This window comes from Salvelinus namaycush, chromosome 12 (genome assembly GCF_016432855.1).
Source record: "Salvelinus namaycush isolate Seneca chromosome 12, SaNama_1.0, whole genome shotgun sequence".
NCBI lineage: Eukaryota > Metazoa > Chordata > Actinopteri > Salmoniformes > Salmonidae > Salvelinus > Salvelinus namaycush.
Window position 1 is genome coordinate 40,061,023 of NC_052318.1, and position 16,266 is coordinate 40,077,288.

A 16,266-nucleotide genomic window follows, 5' to 3' on the forward strand; every position below is an offset into this window, starting at 1 on the left:
TAAAAAAAGTTTAGCTGATAAGGGCTAATTGAGTGACTGTCATAACAAGAGAAAAACTGTAATTAACAGATGTTATTCGGGTTTTCTCTGTGCTCTTCTTCATGATTACTGTCTGTGTGTGTGTGTGTGTGTGTGTGTGTGTGTGTGTGTGTGTGTGTGTGTGTGTGTGTGTGTGTGTGTGTGTGTGTGTGTGTGTGTGTGTGTGTGTGTGTGTGTGTGTGTGTGTGTGTGTGTGTGAGAGAGAGAGAGTGAGAGCGGTCGACGTTATCGTTCTTCTAGCCATCGCCGCTCCACCTTTCATTTTCCATTTGTTTTGTCTTGTTTTCCCGCACACCCGGGTCACATTCCCTAATCAGACTAAATGTATATTACCCTCTGTTTCCCCCATGTCTGTGTGTGGAATTATTCTTTGTGTAGGGTGTTACACTACAGGCTGGCTTGCGCAAGGTTTGTTTCTAACCTAGGTTTGTTTGTTTTGTTTAATGCAGTTCATGTTACCGTGGTTGTGCTTTGTGCTGCCTCACCTGTGCCTTTGGGCCAGGGTGTATATTGAAGTTCTCCTGTTATCACCCATCTCTGCTCTCCTGCGCCTGACTTCCCGGCAACCAGTCACTCACCTCGTTACAGTAGAATAATAGTGAAGACATCAAAACTATGAAAGAACACATATGGAATCATGTAGTAACCAAAAACGTGTAATACATATCAAAATATATTTAATATTTGAGATTCTTCAAAGTAGCCACCCTTTGCCTTGATGACAGCTTTGCACACTCTTGGCATTCTCTCAACCAGCTTCACCTGGAATGCTTTTCCAACAATCTTGAAGGAGTTCCACGTATGTTGAGCACTTGTTGGCTGCTTTTCCGTCCAACTCAACCCAAACCATCTCAATTGGGTTGAGGTGGGGTTATTGTGGAGGCCAGGTCATCTGATGCAGCACTCCATCACTCTCCTTCTTGGTCAACTAGCCCTTACACAGCCTATAGGTGTGTTGCGTCATTGTCCTGTTGAAAAACAATTGATAGTCCCACTAAGTGCAAACCAGATGGGATGGCGTATTGCTGCAGAATGCTGTGGTAGCCATGCTGGTTAAGTCTGCCTTGAATTCTCAATAAATCACTGACAGTGTCACCAGCAAAGCACCCCCACACCATCACACCTCCTCCATGCTTCACGGTGGGAACCACACATGCAGAGATCATCCGTTCACCTACTCTGAACCTCACAAAGACACGGTGGTTGGAACCAAAAATCTCACATTTGGACTCATCAGACCAAAGGACAGATTTCCACCAGACTAGTGTCCTTAGCTCGTGTTTCTTGGCCCAAGCCAGTCTCTTCTTCTTACTGGTGTCCTTTAGTAGTAGTTTCTTTGCAGCAATTCGACCAGTTCTCTGCTGCCAATGACTGGAACGAATTGCAAAAATCACTGAAGCTAGATTCTTAGATCTCCCTCTCTAATTTTATGCATCAGCTGTCAGAGAAACTTACCGATCACTGTACCTGTACACAACCAATCTGTAAATAGCACACCCAACTACCTCATCCCCATGTTATTACTTACACTCTTGCTCTTTTGCACCCCAGTATCTCTACTTGCACATCATCTATTTTTCATCATCGAGAAAAATAGACCCTAGCCTGAAGAAGTTCTGATGGCCTTGAGATAGAAGCTGTTTTTCAGTCTCTCGGTATCAGCTTTGATGCACCTGTACTGACCTCGCCTTGTGGATGATAGCGGGGTGAACAGGCAGTGGCTCGGGTGGTTGTTGTCATGAATGATCTTTTCGGCCTTCCTGTGACATCGGGTGCTGTAGGTGTCCTGGAGGGCAGGTAGTTTGCCCCTGGTGATGCGTTGTGCAGACCGCACTACCCTCTGGAGAGCCTTGCGGTTGAGGGCGGTGCAGTTGCCGTACCAGGCGGTAATACTCGCTGTAAAACTCGCTGCCTCTCCTACTCCATTTCACAACCTTTGAGACGCCAACACGGCAGCGAGTTTTGAGACGCCTGCTCTGGTCTGTCTCTCCCATTCTTGTACAGGTGCCCTCGCCACTTTCTCTCTCTCTCTCTCTCTCTCTCTCTCTCTCTCTCTCTCTCTCTCTCTCTCTCTCTCTCTCTCTCTCTCTCTCTCTCTCTCTCTCTCTCTCTCTCTCTCTCTCTCTCTCTCTCTCTCTCTCTCTCTCTCTCTCTCTCTCTCTCTCTCTCTCTCTCTGGACCTTTTCTCGCCTACATCATACGCATACATCGCTGACTTTTTATTGATCAGCGGTTGAACTATTTGATTAGTGACTTTTAGGGCATTTAACAAACATGATGCTGTTGTTCATTTTGCTGGTGTCTACCCTTGGCTTTTACAATGTCGGCGATACTTTTAGAGCCCGTTGCACTGTGAATGAGGAAATATATGATTGTTTCTCCCTCGAGTATTGTGAGAAACCCCACGCTTGCTCCGGAAATGCACATGAGAACTATGCACATTTCTCCCGAACAATATGGGAGAAATCGGACTCTTGCTCTTACATGTCAGGACTGTTCTCTTGGTACTTAACCATGTCTCTGGACTTTACACATCTCTTGAAATATGTGGCGTTAAAGACTCTGGTGACTATGGATTCTCGTTCAACTGCTGTCTGTAAATCCAAATGTTGTAACCCTCGATCTAGACTTGCCATTATCTTGCTGCTTCTATTGTCTGGAAATGTCCAGTCTAATCCAGGTCCTGGCATTTTTACCCCTGCCGAATTAAGTAGTCAGAGTGGCCTGAAGTTTTTGCATATAAATGTAAGAAGTCTTCTGCCGAAGCTTGATTTTGTGAATATATGGATAAAAACTGCCGACCCTGATGTATTTATGCTTTCTGAAACCTGGCTTAAAAAATCTATTACTCACAAAAATATTGGCATAAATGGTTACAATGTTTTTCGTACAGATCGTAAATCTAAGGGTGGTGGTGTTGCTGTATATGTAAAAGACAAGTTCTCGGTGGTCGTTCTGACTTCTGTTACTAAACCTAAGCAATTTGAATATCTGTCTCTGAACCTAAACCTTGGCTTATCTTTAAATATTGTTGTATCTGGTTGTTATAGACCTCCATCTGCTACTGTTGGCTCTCTGGATTGTATTTTCAAATTGTTATTACAGAATGTCAATTCTGAGTTTGTCCTGATGGGTGATCTGAATCAAGACTGGCTAACATCTAGCTCTGATCAACTCAAAAAGCTGTGCAATACCTACAATCTCACTCAGATTGTCAACAGTGTAACTAGGTTGAATATAAAATATCCTCTGAAATCCTCTTTGATTGATTTGATCTTAACCAATACTCCCCATCATTTTAATGCTTCTGGTATTTTTGCAAATGACAGAGGTGATCACTGTGCTATTGCCTGTGTGAGAGATGGTACAATTCCTAAGAAATCTCCACGTGTTATTACGAAAAGAAACTGGAAGCGGTTTGATATTCAAGTTTTTTTTTTTACATGATGTATCTAGCATTGAATGGAATTGAATGGAATGAATCCCTGATGTTGAACTAGCCTTTTCTTACTTCCACAACACATTCCAGGATGTATGCAATAGGCATGCCCCTTAAAAAAATCAGGATTAAGGGCAGAGAGAACCTTTGGTTTACTAAGGAACTTACAAAAATCATAAGGGAACGAAATGCTATGTGGGCTAAAGCAAGAGGGACTGGTTTGGCAGATGATTGGATGGCTTTTAAACATCTTCGAAATATGGGTGTGGCTATGATCCGTAAATTGAAAGCAGACCACTACCTGAAATCTACTTCACAAAAATTAAATAATCCATCCAAATTTTGGCAAGTGGTGAAGGGTTTGGAATGCAAAAAAGATACACAGCTTCCCAAACAATTGTTGGTCGATACACAGATTGTAACTGAGAGAACCTCCATTCTGAAAGCCTTGAATACGCTGGATTTCTAATCACCCTGTTTTCAGTTCCTACCGCTTCCACTGGATGTCACCAGTCTTTGGAAATAGGTTGAGGTTATTCCTTTGTGCAATGAAGAAGTAAGGCCATCTGGAAACAGTGTAACGTCATGTGTACTGTTTGAGAGTTGCGCAAGACTAGAAAAGTAGCGTTAGTTTGTTGATCTCCTGTATTAAAAACAGATAGACCCGTCTTCAATTTGATCGATTATTAACGTTTACAAATACCTTAAGTTGTATTACAAAAGTAGTTTGAAATGTTTTGGCAAAGTTTAGAGGTAATATTTTTGATATTTTGTAGTGACGTTGCGCAAATTGGAAGCTGTTTTTTTCTGGATGAAACGCGCCAAATAAATGGACAATTTGGATATATATGGATGGAATTAATCGAACAAAAAGGACCATTTGTGATGTTTATGGGACATATTGGAGTGCCAACAAAAGAATCTCGTCAAAGGTAAGGCATGATTTATATTTTATTTCTGCGTTTTGTGTCGTGCCTGCAGTGTTGAAATATGCTACACTCTCTTTGTTTACTGTTGTGCTATCATCAGATAATAGCATCTTATGCTTTCGCCGAAACGCCTTTTTGAAATCTGACATGGTGGCTGGATTCACAACGAGTGTAGCTTTAATTTGGTATCTTACATGTGTGATTTAATGAAAGTTTGATTTTATATCATTTTTTTTTTATTTGGCGCTCTACATTTTCCCTGGCTATTGGCCAAGTGGGACGCTACCGTCCCACATATCCCAGAGAGGTTTTAAGGAAATCCCCAAGTTATGGAAATCTGCTTTTGTACTGCCTCTCCTGAAAGGTGGAGATCCTTCGCTACTTGACAACTATCGACCCATATCAAAATTGTCTGTACTGTCAAAGGTACTGGAGTCCTTAGTTAGTAGGCAGCTAAAGGTCTACTTCCAAGAAAACAACATCTTAAATGGAATGCAACCAGGTTTTAGGTCTGGCCACAGCACTGTTTCAGCAACATTGAAGGTTTTAAATGACATCCACTGCGCTCTTGATAAGAAGTTACATTGTGTGTCTGTTTTTATTGATTTGTTGAAGGCTTTTGACACTGTGGACCATGCTGTGTTAGTGCAAAGGTTAAAATGTTGTGGAATTACTGGTCATGCTCTAGATTTGTTTATAAATTACCTATCAAATCGTACACAATGTGTAATGGCGGATGGTTGTAAATCTGAGTCCATAGAGGTGTGCTCAGGTGTTCCGCAAGGTTCTATTTTGGGCCCACTGTTGTTCATTTTGTATATCAACAACATTGGGGATCTTATTGAAACATTGGATGTTCATTTTTATGCAGATGATACTGTTCTTTATTCAAGTGGTAGTAGTTTATCTTTAGCTTTTGAAAATGCCCAAAGAGCATTTAACATCATACAACAGAATCTGTATGATTTAAAGCTGATTCTAAATTCGGGTAAAACAAAATGCATGGTATTTTCAAATGCCAGGCATGTTACAAATCATGTCATTGCTACATTGGCTGGACATACTATAGAGCAAGTTAAAGTGTACAAATATTTGGGTGTGTGGGTTGATGATAAGCTGAGCTTCACTGTGCATGTAGAGAACTTGATAAGGAAGCTCAAGCTGAAAATAGGATTTTATTACCGGCATAAGGCTTGTTTTTCTTTTGAGGCCAGGAAGGAGCTGGTACGATGTACATTACTGTCGGTTTTAGATTTTAGTAATGTTATTTATATGCAGGCCTCAGCCACTACCCTGAGAGCACTTGATTCAGTGTATCATGCAGCCCTCAGGTTCATTTAAAATCTAACACATCATTGTGATCTCCACAGCGCTGTTGACTGGTCGTCATTGACCTTGCGTAGGCTTAAACACTGGTATACACTGATTTATAAGGCCATATTGGGTAAAATGCCATTTTATCTCTGTTCTTTTTTAGTCAGGTCAGTAAATAAATATCAATTACGGTCCCATTCTGATTTGCTTCTAACAGTACCAAAAATTTGAACAGGACATGGTAGAAATAGTTTTAGTTACTTAGCTCCGTGGTCCTGGAATTCTGTCATGAACATTTTAAAATGTGATGATCTAGTTTCGCTGGTGGAGTTTAAACACTTGATCGATGTATATGTCATAGAAGAGTGTAATTGTTTTTAGGCCAGCTGTTTTTGTCAAGAAGTTTGTGTTTTTAATGTACAATGTTTTTGTTGTACTGTATGTGTGTTTATAGTTTTGTTTAATGTTGTGTTAGTGTATGTATATTGTTTGTCTGAAATGTTGTTCCCTCTGCTGCTATTGGACCAGGTCTCTCTTGGAAAAGAGATGTTATCTCAATGAGAAAAAACCTGTATAAAGGTCAAATAATCAAATCATCTGCACATCTATCACTCCAGTGCTAATGCTAAATTGTAATTATTTTGCATCTATGGCATATTTATTGTCTACCTCCCTACTCTTCTACATTGCACACACTGTACATAGATTTTTTTTTAAAGAAGTATATTGTGTTATTGACTGTACGTTTGTTTATGTGTAACTCTGTGTTGTTGTTTTTGTCTCACTGCTTTGCTTTATCTTGGCCAGGTCGCAGTTGTAAATGAGAACTTGTTCTCCACTGGCCTACCTGATTAAATAAAGGTGAAATAAAAATAAAATAAATGAAGGCCTGATTCACGCAGTCTCCTCTGAACAGTTGATGTTAAACTCTGTGAAGCATTTATTTGGGCTGCAATTTCTGAGGCTGGTAACTCTAATGAACTTATCCTCTGCAGCAGAGGTAACTCTGGGTCTTCCTTTCCTGTGGCGGTCCTCATGAGAGCCAATTCCATCATAGAGCTTGATGCAACTGCACTTGAAGAAACGTTCAAAGTTCTTCACATTTTCCGGATTGACTGACCTTCATGTCTTAAAGTAATGATGGACTTTCGTTTCTCTTTGCTTGTTTGAACTGTTGTTGACATAATATGGACTTGGTATTTTACCAAATAGGGCTATCTTCTGTATACCACACCTACCTTGTCACAACACAACTGATTGGCTCAAATGCATTAAGAAGGAAAGAAATTCCACAAATTAACTTTTAACAAGGCACACCTGTTAATTGAAAAGCATTCCAGGTGACTAACTCATGAAGCTGGTTGACAGAATGTCAAGAGTGTGCAAAGCTGTAATCAAGGCAAAGGGTGCCTACTTTGAAGAATCTCAACTATAAAATATATTTTGATTTGTTTAACAGTTTTTTGGTTACTACATGATTCCATGTGTGTTATTTCATAGTTTTGATGTCTTCACTACTTTTCTACAATTTAGAAAATAGTAAAAAGAAAGAAAATCCCTGGAATGAGTAAGTGTGTCCAAACTGTCGACTGGTGCTGTATGTGAGTAGTTATCTGCAGAAAGGGCTTTCTGAGATGAATGTATGTTGCACAGTTTTATGGTATGAACCTGGTCAGTATCCATAATGTAAACCTACTCAGTCAGGTCGACTGTTGTTTGATCACCATAAACGCACAGAACAACAAGCCACCACATACGCATTCAGTGAAGCTCTCCTTACCAATATTTGTTTATGTGGGTGGAGGGTTGTGGATGCGCGTTGCTGATTTATATGTTTATGTTTTATTTTTATTTAACCTTTATTTAACTAGGCATGTGCATCTTTTTAACTTATTTATTCAATTAGTGCCTGTGTTCAAACCATGTTGCATGTGTCGGCCTCCATGACAACAAGAAATGTCTAAAACGTCAGACATTGCGACACTGATTGAGGGAGAGATTGGTGAGAGGGATTGAAGGATTGAGAAAGTGTATCGACCAAGAAGTCAAGTGGAAATGAAAACAAGTAGAGTAGTAGAATAACACATTTGGGAAGAGAGGTGGACCAGGATAGGGGAGAAGATTTTTGCAGTCTTTAAGAATTTGCCCATTTCACAGTAATCACAGTAAATTAACTTCACATTGTGAGTGTGTGATAAAGATACATCTCGTAGTTAGTGAGGAATGAGTGTCTTTGTGAGAGTCTGTGGGTGAGTGTGTGAAGTCTGTCTCCTGTCTAACCTGTATGTTTCATCATCTCATCCTCTATAATCCAGATGATCATAAACCTGGAGGCTGTCCTCTTCATCTGCATGATCAGTGTTGGTACTGATACTTGATCTGAATTGACTGACATCATTTAAATCAGTTCAAGGATGGAATCAAATTAAACCATGTCCACCTGATACAGTAATGAGCAGAGGACCTAACCCTCTAATAACCAAAACACCATTTGTGAAGTTGATCAAATGTAAGGATTGCGTGGAGGATCCAAAAAAAAGAACACAATTCAATATAAGCTGTACTGCACAAAGGGATTCAACTGATAAAGAAAAGCTTATCCAGTAAGTGTGTTCGGGATGGTGGTGATTACACAGTGTGCTAAGGGACCTATTACCATGGAGATGCCAGCAGGAGCTAGGCACTCAGGATCAGCTGATTCAGCTGTAAGGGGATTGAAGCTTTGGGCCGATTCTGTTGGAATGATGTATTATACCAATGAGGTACAGACAGACAAGAACACTCAATGTGATGTAGTAAGATCTGTGAAGTGTGGCTCATTAGGAGTTACAGGTGGGATTTGATCAGTACATCAGTCAGTCAGTCTCTTCAATCTGAATGATGGGGGGCTCAGTGTCTCCCTCTGTGAATTAAAATGGCAAAAATGGCAAATGTAATTACCACCTTCCACTTCCTCTGCAACAGTCCCTTCTTCATTTGAATGTCCCTTCCTTGCACCCTTTCTCTAAGCCTCAGTGATGCTAACACAGTTACTGCTGGACCTGCAGGGTAGGGTGTGTGTGCGTGTGAGGTTTGAATATTTTCCAGGTATTTTACAAATGTTCCATCCCAAGGATAAATCACTTTTCTCCCAGGCAACCCAGTGTTTCCCGCCAAAACCGGAAGTGTCATGTAAAAGCATTATAAAGCATATAAATAGGCCTATGTCTGGATTTGTTTGGAGATTTGATGAAAAATCAAGCCTGATGCTACCTGAGCCTGATGAGCCCTACATTAAAGACATTTAATGAGCCCAAGCTCAAAAAAGGCCAAAAGATTGGGGGCTTTTGATATATGATGTAGGCTACTTATCAGGAATCAAGGTAAGACCCAAATGCAGACTGTGTGAAGTAACAATGTTTATTGTAACCACAGGGACAGGCAAACAACAGGTCAAGGCAGGCATGGGTCGATAATCCAGAGCAGAGGCCAAGGTACAGGACGGCAGGCAGGCCCAGGGTCAGAGACAGGCAGTAGTCAGGCGGGCGGGTACAGGGTCAGGACAGGCAAAGGTCAAAAACCAGGAGGACGAGAAAAAGAGAGAGTAGGGAAAAACAGGAGCTGAGACAAACCGCTGGTAGGCTTGAACAAACAAGTCGAACTGGCAACAGACAGACAGAAAACACAGGTAATAATACACAGGGGATAATGGGGAAGATGGGCAATACCTGGAGGGTGGTAGAGACAAGCACAAGGACAGGTGAAACAGATCAGGGCGTGACACTACTCCACATTACGCACGACAGAAAAACATTAAAAGCCCATAGATGTAGCTAGCTATATGCTCTCTTGGGTAAAGAAATGAAACTAGCTCCAGTAGGCTAATATTTTTGACTGTATTACTGAATTGCATTGTATTATACTGTATTATATGGACTGGAATTATGCACATCTTCAAACCATGATAAAGTCGATAGAGAACATACGATTCTGGTGCAGCACGTGCGGCCTACAAAGTTACAAGGATAGGCGAGCAAATTTGAATTTTGAAATATAATAGGGCCTATTTGTGTAATTAGTAGGCTGATGCATATACACACACCTTTCATAATATTTCCCCTAATGTTATTAGACTACCTCCTCTTTCTCTATTGTTGCTTCATTCCTTCCTCGCTTTCAACAGTTAAATTAAATACGTTTAGTTGTCCTTGTCTTGATCATTCTCATGACATCGTTGAATAATATAGGACTAGAAGTAGATGCAGAAGGCTTTCACTTCTCTTCACAAAGATTGAATGGTTACGGGTCTGAATAAATACCTGCTATAGCCTACCACCATCGCACGTTCGCTCTTCTTTCAAACTACCCGTGAGTTCTATTGGCTGCTGTATTTAACATTCAGCAAACAAGAGCTTGCATCCCTCTTCGCATAGTCTATTGGTATTAGAAATGCTAAGAAAAATTATGTCCAGAAAGCTATTCTAGTCTAGCTTTTCCTGCATGGGACTCCAAGATCTAAGGAGTGTTTTTAAGGAGTGAGGTCAGCGGAGCACAGGTGTGTGCGTATTGCGCAAGAAACAGAGGACATAAGTTAGAAGCGTATTATGCTAAACCCATAATTAATTAGCTAAATATACAGTAAGGCTAATACTGCATTGAATGTATTACCTGAAAGAGGTAGGCTAGGACATCTATACAGTGCCTGTATTCAGACCCCTTGACTTTTTCCACATTTTGTTATTTTACAGCCTTATTCTAAAATGGATTCAATTGTTTTTTTCCTCATCAATCTCAACACAATACCCCATAATGACAAAGCAAAAAACAGTTTTTTATAAATGTTGGTTAATTTATTAAAAATATCACATTTACATAAGTATTCAGACCCTTTACTCAGGACTTTGTTGAAGCACCTTTGGAAGCGATAACAGCCTAGAGTCTTCTTGGGTATGACACTACAAGCTTGGCACACCTGAATTTGGGGAGTTTCTCCCATTCTTTTCTGCAGATCCTCTCAAGCTCTGTCAGGTTGTATAGGAAGCGTTGATGCACAGCTATTTTCAGCTCTCCAGAGAGGTTTGATCGGGTTCAAGTCTGGGCTCTGGTTGGGCCACTCAAGGACATTCAGAGACTTGTCCTGAAGTAACTCATCACACCATGCTTGACCATAGGAATGGTGGCAGGTTTCCTGACGCTTGGCATTCAGGCCAAACAATCAAGCGGGCTGTCATGTGCCTTTTACTGAGGAGTGGCTTCCGTCTGGTCACTCTACCATAAAGGCCTGATTTGGAGGAGTGCTGCAGAGATGGTTGCCCTTCTGGAAGGTTCTCCCATCTCCACAGAGGAACTCTAGAGCTCTGTCAGAGTGACCATCGGGTTCTTGGTCACCTCCCTCACTAAGGCCCTTCTCCTCCGATTGCTCAGTTTGGCTGGCCGGTGTGCCTTTCCAAATCAAGTCCAATCAAGTTGTAGAAACATCTCAATGATGATCAATGGAAACAGGATGCAACTGAGCTTAATTTTGAATCTCATAGCAAAGGGTCTGAATATTTATGTAAATAAGGTGTTTTTTTTATTACATTTGCTAAAATATTTAAAAAACAGTTTTCGCTTTGTCATTATGGGGTATTGTCTGTAGATTGCTGAGTTTTTTATTCTATTAAGGCTGTAACGTAACAAAATGTGGAAAAAGTCAACAGGTCTGAATACTTTCCGAAGGCAATGAATATAGGGCTATACATCAATCTAGAACAGGATTATGTATTTTGGGGTTCATGGAGAGAGACAAAGACTGTGAAAGAGTGCTTGAGCCTTGATTAAAAGCAATGATATTCGATTGATAGGCTGTTTTTAACTCTGCAGCTGCAATTAAAAAATATATATCTTTACAATGAAAAAATAAGGTGACTCCTGAAAGCCATATGGAGTTGGATAAATTTGACACTCATTCAATTTATATTAATGTAGCACAGACTATGCTGCAGCAAATGTAGGCCTACCTGTCACAATAAAAAAAAGTTACTATGATGAGACAGATGATAGGTCTACATCATTGTGGACTGCGCTCCATACTGAGATGGGCCGTCTTTCCCCACACTGAGCGATGATGATTCATCATGCAGAGGTCATAGTGAAGCCACATTTAGACATTGCATATAATTTAACAGTTCCAATTCACGCCATGCTGTTCATATAAATAATTTATTATAATTTACCTGTTTCTCACGGGTATTTATCCTGATAAAAGGGAGTGGTTTTGGGTGGTAAATCCCGGTAAATTCTGCTCATAGATTATGCATGTATGAACTACACTATGACACATTCAGCACAAAGCGTGTGTGTGTGTGTGTGTGTGTGTGTGTGTGTGTGTGTGTGTGTGTGTGTGTGTGTGAGTGCGTGCGTGCGTGCGTGCGTGCGTGCGTGTGTGCCTGCGTGTGTGTGTGTGTGTGCCTGCGTGTGTCTGCTTGCATGTGTGATGGGGTGATGATCGACTCCATTCATGATATGCAAGAGTCTGTGTTTTGAAATAGCGACGTGTATTTGTGTGTTTTAGTTCTGAGAGGAGCACATCTGTGCATGTTTCCTAGTCTCCTCCAGTGGGCCAGAGGCTGTCCCTCCCCTGCCCCCTCCTGAGAGGACGCCAGTTCATCACATCATTACCCAACATTCATCTCTCTCTGGCACCCAAAGCACCAAGTTACCATCCGTAAAGTTCCCCAAGTCCATAATGGGGAGACCAATGTCATACCTCTAATCCTCCCTCCCATCTCTTCCTCCATACAGTCTCCTCTCTTCTGAAACCTTCTCCCCTGCCTCATTTCTGTATTCTTCCTCTCCCAACATCATACTCCCCTTTTCCTCCTCTCATATTGAACTCCTCTTCTGTTTGTTTAACTTGCCATGCCTCATCCTCCTCCATTACACCTCTCTCTCTGCTCTCACAATCTTCTCTAGAATTCTTCTGTAGGCTTCTCTTAACTTTCCATATGTTTCGCTGTCTGACTCTCTCACCACCAAAACAAAGACTCGAGACGGGGTAACTTTAAAGCTTATTCTTTCTGGCAACATTGATATGATGTACTGTGAAATAAACGGTGATGTCTGTGATGTTTAAATTATGATGCATCTGTGACATTTCACGCTGGTTTATTTACATAAACACACAATTAATATCTATCTCCCTCCCTCACTCGCTCCCTCCCTCACATACTCCCTCATTCCATCCCTCCCTCACATACTCCCTCATTCCCTCCCTCATTCCCTCCCTCCTGCCCTCTCTCTCTCTAGACAAGATTGATGATGAGTTGGAGATGACCATGGTGTGTCACAGGCCAGAGGGTCTGGAGCAGTTGGAGGCCCAGACCAACTTCACCAAGAGAGAGCTACAGATCCTCTACCGAGGCTTCAAGAATGTACGCACCTCATCCTCCCTCCTCCCTTCCACTGTCTGTCTATCTTCATCTTCTTTTCCTCTCTCTTTCTCTCTGTCTTTCCTCCGCTATCTCTCTCCCTGTCTTTTCTCCGCTATTGATCTCCCGGTCTTTCCTCCGCTATCTCTCTCCCTGTCTTTCCTCCGCTATCTCTCTCCCTGTCTTTCCTCCGCCATCTCTCTCCCTGTCTTTCCTCCGCTATTGCCCTCCCCGTCTTTCCTCCGCTATCTCTCTCCCTGTCTTTTCTCCGCTATTGATCTCCCTGTCTTTCCTCCGCTATCGCTCTCCCTGTCTTTCCTCCGCCATCTCTCTCCCTGTCTTTCCTCCGCTATCTCTCTCCCTCTCTTTCCTCCGCTATCTCTCTCCCTGTTTTCCTCCGCTATCTCTCTCCCTGTCTTTCCTCCGCTATCGCTCTCCCTGTCTTTCCTCCGCTATCGCTCTCCCTGTCTTAACTCCGCTATCTGTCTCCCTCTTTTTCCTCCGCTATCTCTCTCCCTGTCTTTCCTCTGCTATCTCTCTCCCTGTTTTTCCTCCACTGTCTTTCTCCCTGTCTTTCCTCCGCTATCTCTCTCCCTGACACTCTTAAGTATACATTCCTGCCTATGTTGCCTCTCTTCTTTACAAGTGTTAATGTCAAAGCACTCTTATCTCTTACTCCGATAAGTAAATGCATTCAGCCTCGTGCCTTCATCACTTCATATGCTGCTAATCAGTTAGTACAGGCCTGCAGCTAGAGGAACTAAGCCTGTCATACACCATAACAACAATTAAATGCTGCGTTACCCATATACACCCAATGGGAAAATATATGTAAACATATATTCTCTACACACAAAGATGGTCAAACACCCACCGACACATTGACACACCCCCACATACAAGTTATATACACATTTCTAGTTAATTCGCTGTTAGATTTGATTGACATGTTAACTCTGTAACCAAGGGTGGTGCCATTTGAGTGTACATGATTGGTTGATCTGGCCGCACACCAGAAGAAGCTGCATTATTTCGTTGTTTGAAGTAATGTTTTCACATGGTTTCCACAGGAGTGCCCGAGTGGAGTGGTGAATGAAGAAACATTTAAACACATCTACGCCCAGTTCTTCCCTCACGGAGGTACAGTAAACCAGACACCTCTCATTTCGATACATAACATGCCCTTTCTTGTTTGCGACTCATTTACAAGCACTCTGGGATAAAAACAAATCTCATGCCTGTATCTGGATGTGTTGCAGATGCCAGCACTTACGCTCATTATCTCTTCAATGCGTTTGACACGACAAGCAATGGATCCATCAAGTTTGAAGTACAAACCACACACCACCACTATCACTCAGAGAATGCTTTAAATAAAACATGTCTTTATCTTATTTGTACTAGTGCTATCACTCAGTCCGAACTCAGTCTTTTTTCACTTGAATCTCTCTCCCTATGTGGTGACTCACTCAGGAGTTTGTAATGGGACTGTCTACACTGCTGCGGGGCACTCTGAGAGACAAGCTGGAGTGGACTTTTCATCTGTATGACATCAACAACGATGGCTACATTAACAGAGAGGTCTGTGTGTTTATTTACATGTCAGTTATATTGAAAGATTTACATATGACGTACTTATTAATACAGGGTTTGTATTTCTGTGTTAAAGGAGATGACTGAGATTGTGAGGGCCATTTACGACATGATGGGGAAATATACCTACCCTGCACTCAAGGGAGATGTCCCTAAGCAGCATGTGGATGCTTTTTTCCAGGTGACTTTACCCGACATCATACAGTACAATGTAATACCAAAACAGATGCTTACTGCAGAACGTTATGAAACCCTTAGGTGTGCGCAACAGTTTAGACCACATAATAACAATTTCATACATATTGAAAAAGGTATGTACAATTCTCTCACCTCTTCCCTCCCCACAGAAAATGGATAAAAACAAAAATGGAGTTGTGACTTTAGAGGAATTCATTGTCGCATGCCAGGAGGTATGTATAGTACAGGTGTATGTTTATACATTCGATATTGCTGTCGGTGTCTATGTAAGATGCTATCCCTATTTAATGATATGCTTTGAGTTCCATCATTGCCCCCCCCTATGGCTTACATAAGAGAACCCTCTGTCTGGCTTATTGTGAAATGGGGACATCCTGTGGTAAAACAAATGATTTGCAACATTCTGTCTTACCGTCTTTCTCCTCTTCTCCCCTCAGGATGAAATGATGATGAGATCCATGCAGCTCTTCGAAAATGTGATGTAAAAAGGGAGCTGGTGGAAGGAAGGAGAGAGACAGTTAAAAAAAAACGAGAGAGAATTCTGTGTGTGTGCTTCAGTCCGTGCGTTCCTGTGCGTACGTCCGTGCACGCGTGTTTGTTTATCTGTGTGTGTCTGTCAGATTGGATGAATGTGTATGTATGTCTATCTCTCTCATCCTCTCATCTAACTTGTCAGCGTCCATGTGTTTGCCAAATACTGTCTCTGCCTGGCTCCATGCTGTTGTATGGATCAGAGGAAGCCAGAACCACCCAAATGACCAGCTGAGAGCAACAAGCTCTCACAGTCTCACTGCAGAATTAGACATTCATCCACGTTCTCAAAACGTCAAATTTCGAAGTGTTTTTGTTGCTCATGCTGCTCTGTATCGTTCCATTTCTCCAAACATGAAATGTAGAAGTTAAGGGTTAAGTTTAGGCACTCATTCTGAATGGTTAAGGTAAGGGTTAAGGTTTGGGATAGGGTTAAAATTAAAAATGTAAAACCAATATCCACGACTGTGATCAAACACGCAACCTTCTGATCCAGAGTCACGGGATTACCCAAGCCTACTTGATGGTAATAGCGCTCCCTGTTGCCCCTAGCGGACAGTTTTGAAGGCATTTCCTAACGTCCTCACGTTAAATTTCGACGTCAATCTTGAACGACCTGGCTGCTGAGAGACCCCTGGACTTGATTGTCATATTGCTGAGCCCGGGAGCATGCAGATGAATTATCTGGATAATGCTCTCTGCCTTTTTATGTGACATGAAGGTTTGTAAATCAGATGATCATACAACACAGACTGAAGTGTGAAACAGCTGAGAAAACTCAAACCTATTAAGCTGCTCCCCGCTTAATATGTGGAAACCCTACCTCCAGAAACTA

General features: G+C 41.7%; 1 protein-coding gene across 1 annotated transcript; it reads left to right on the forward strand.

The window, feature by feature from the left end:
• Window positions 1-12,974: 12,974 nt before the first annotated feature.
• On the forward strand, window positions 12,975-15,385 carry kcnip1b (Kv channel interacting protein 1 b). Its single transcript, XM_039004771.1, has 7 exons — window positions 12,975-13,112; window positions 14,180-14,249; window positions 14,369-14,439; window positions 14,583-14,690; window positions 14,779-14,883; window positions 15,050-15,112; window positions 15,338-15,385. The coding sequence occupies exons 1-7, from the start codon at window positions 13,011-13,013 to the stop codon at window positions 15,383-15,385; spliced, it is 567 nt and encodes a 188-aa protein (XP_038860699.1). The 5' UTR covers window positions 12,975-13,010.
• Window positions 15,386-16,266: the final 881 nt, after the last annotated feature.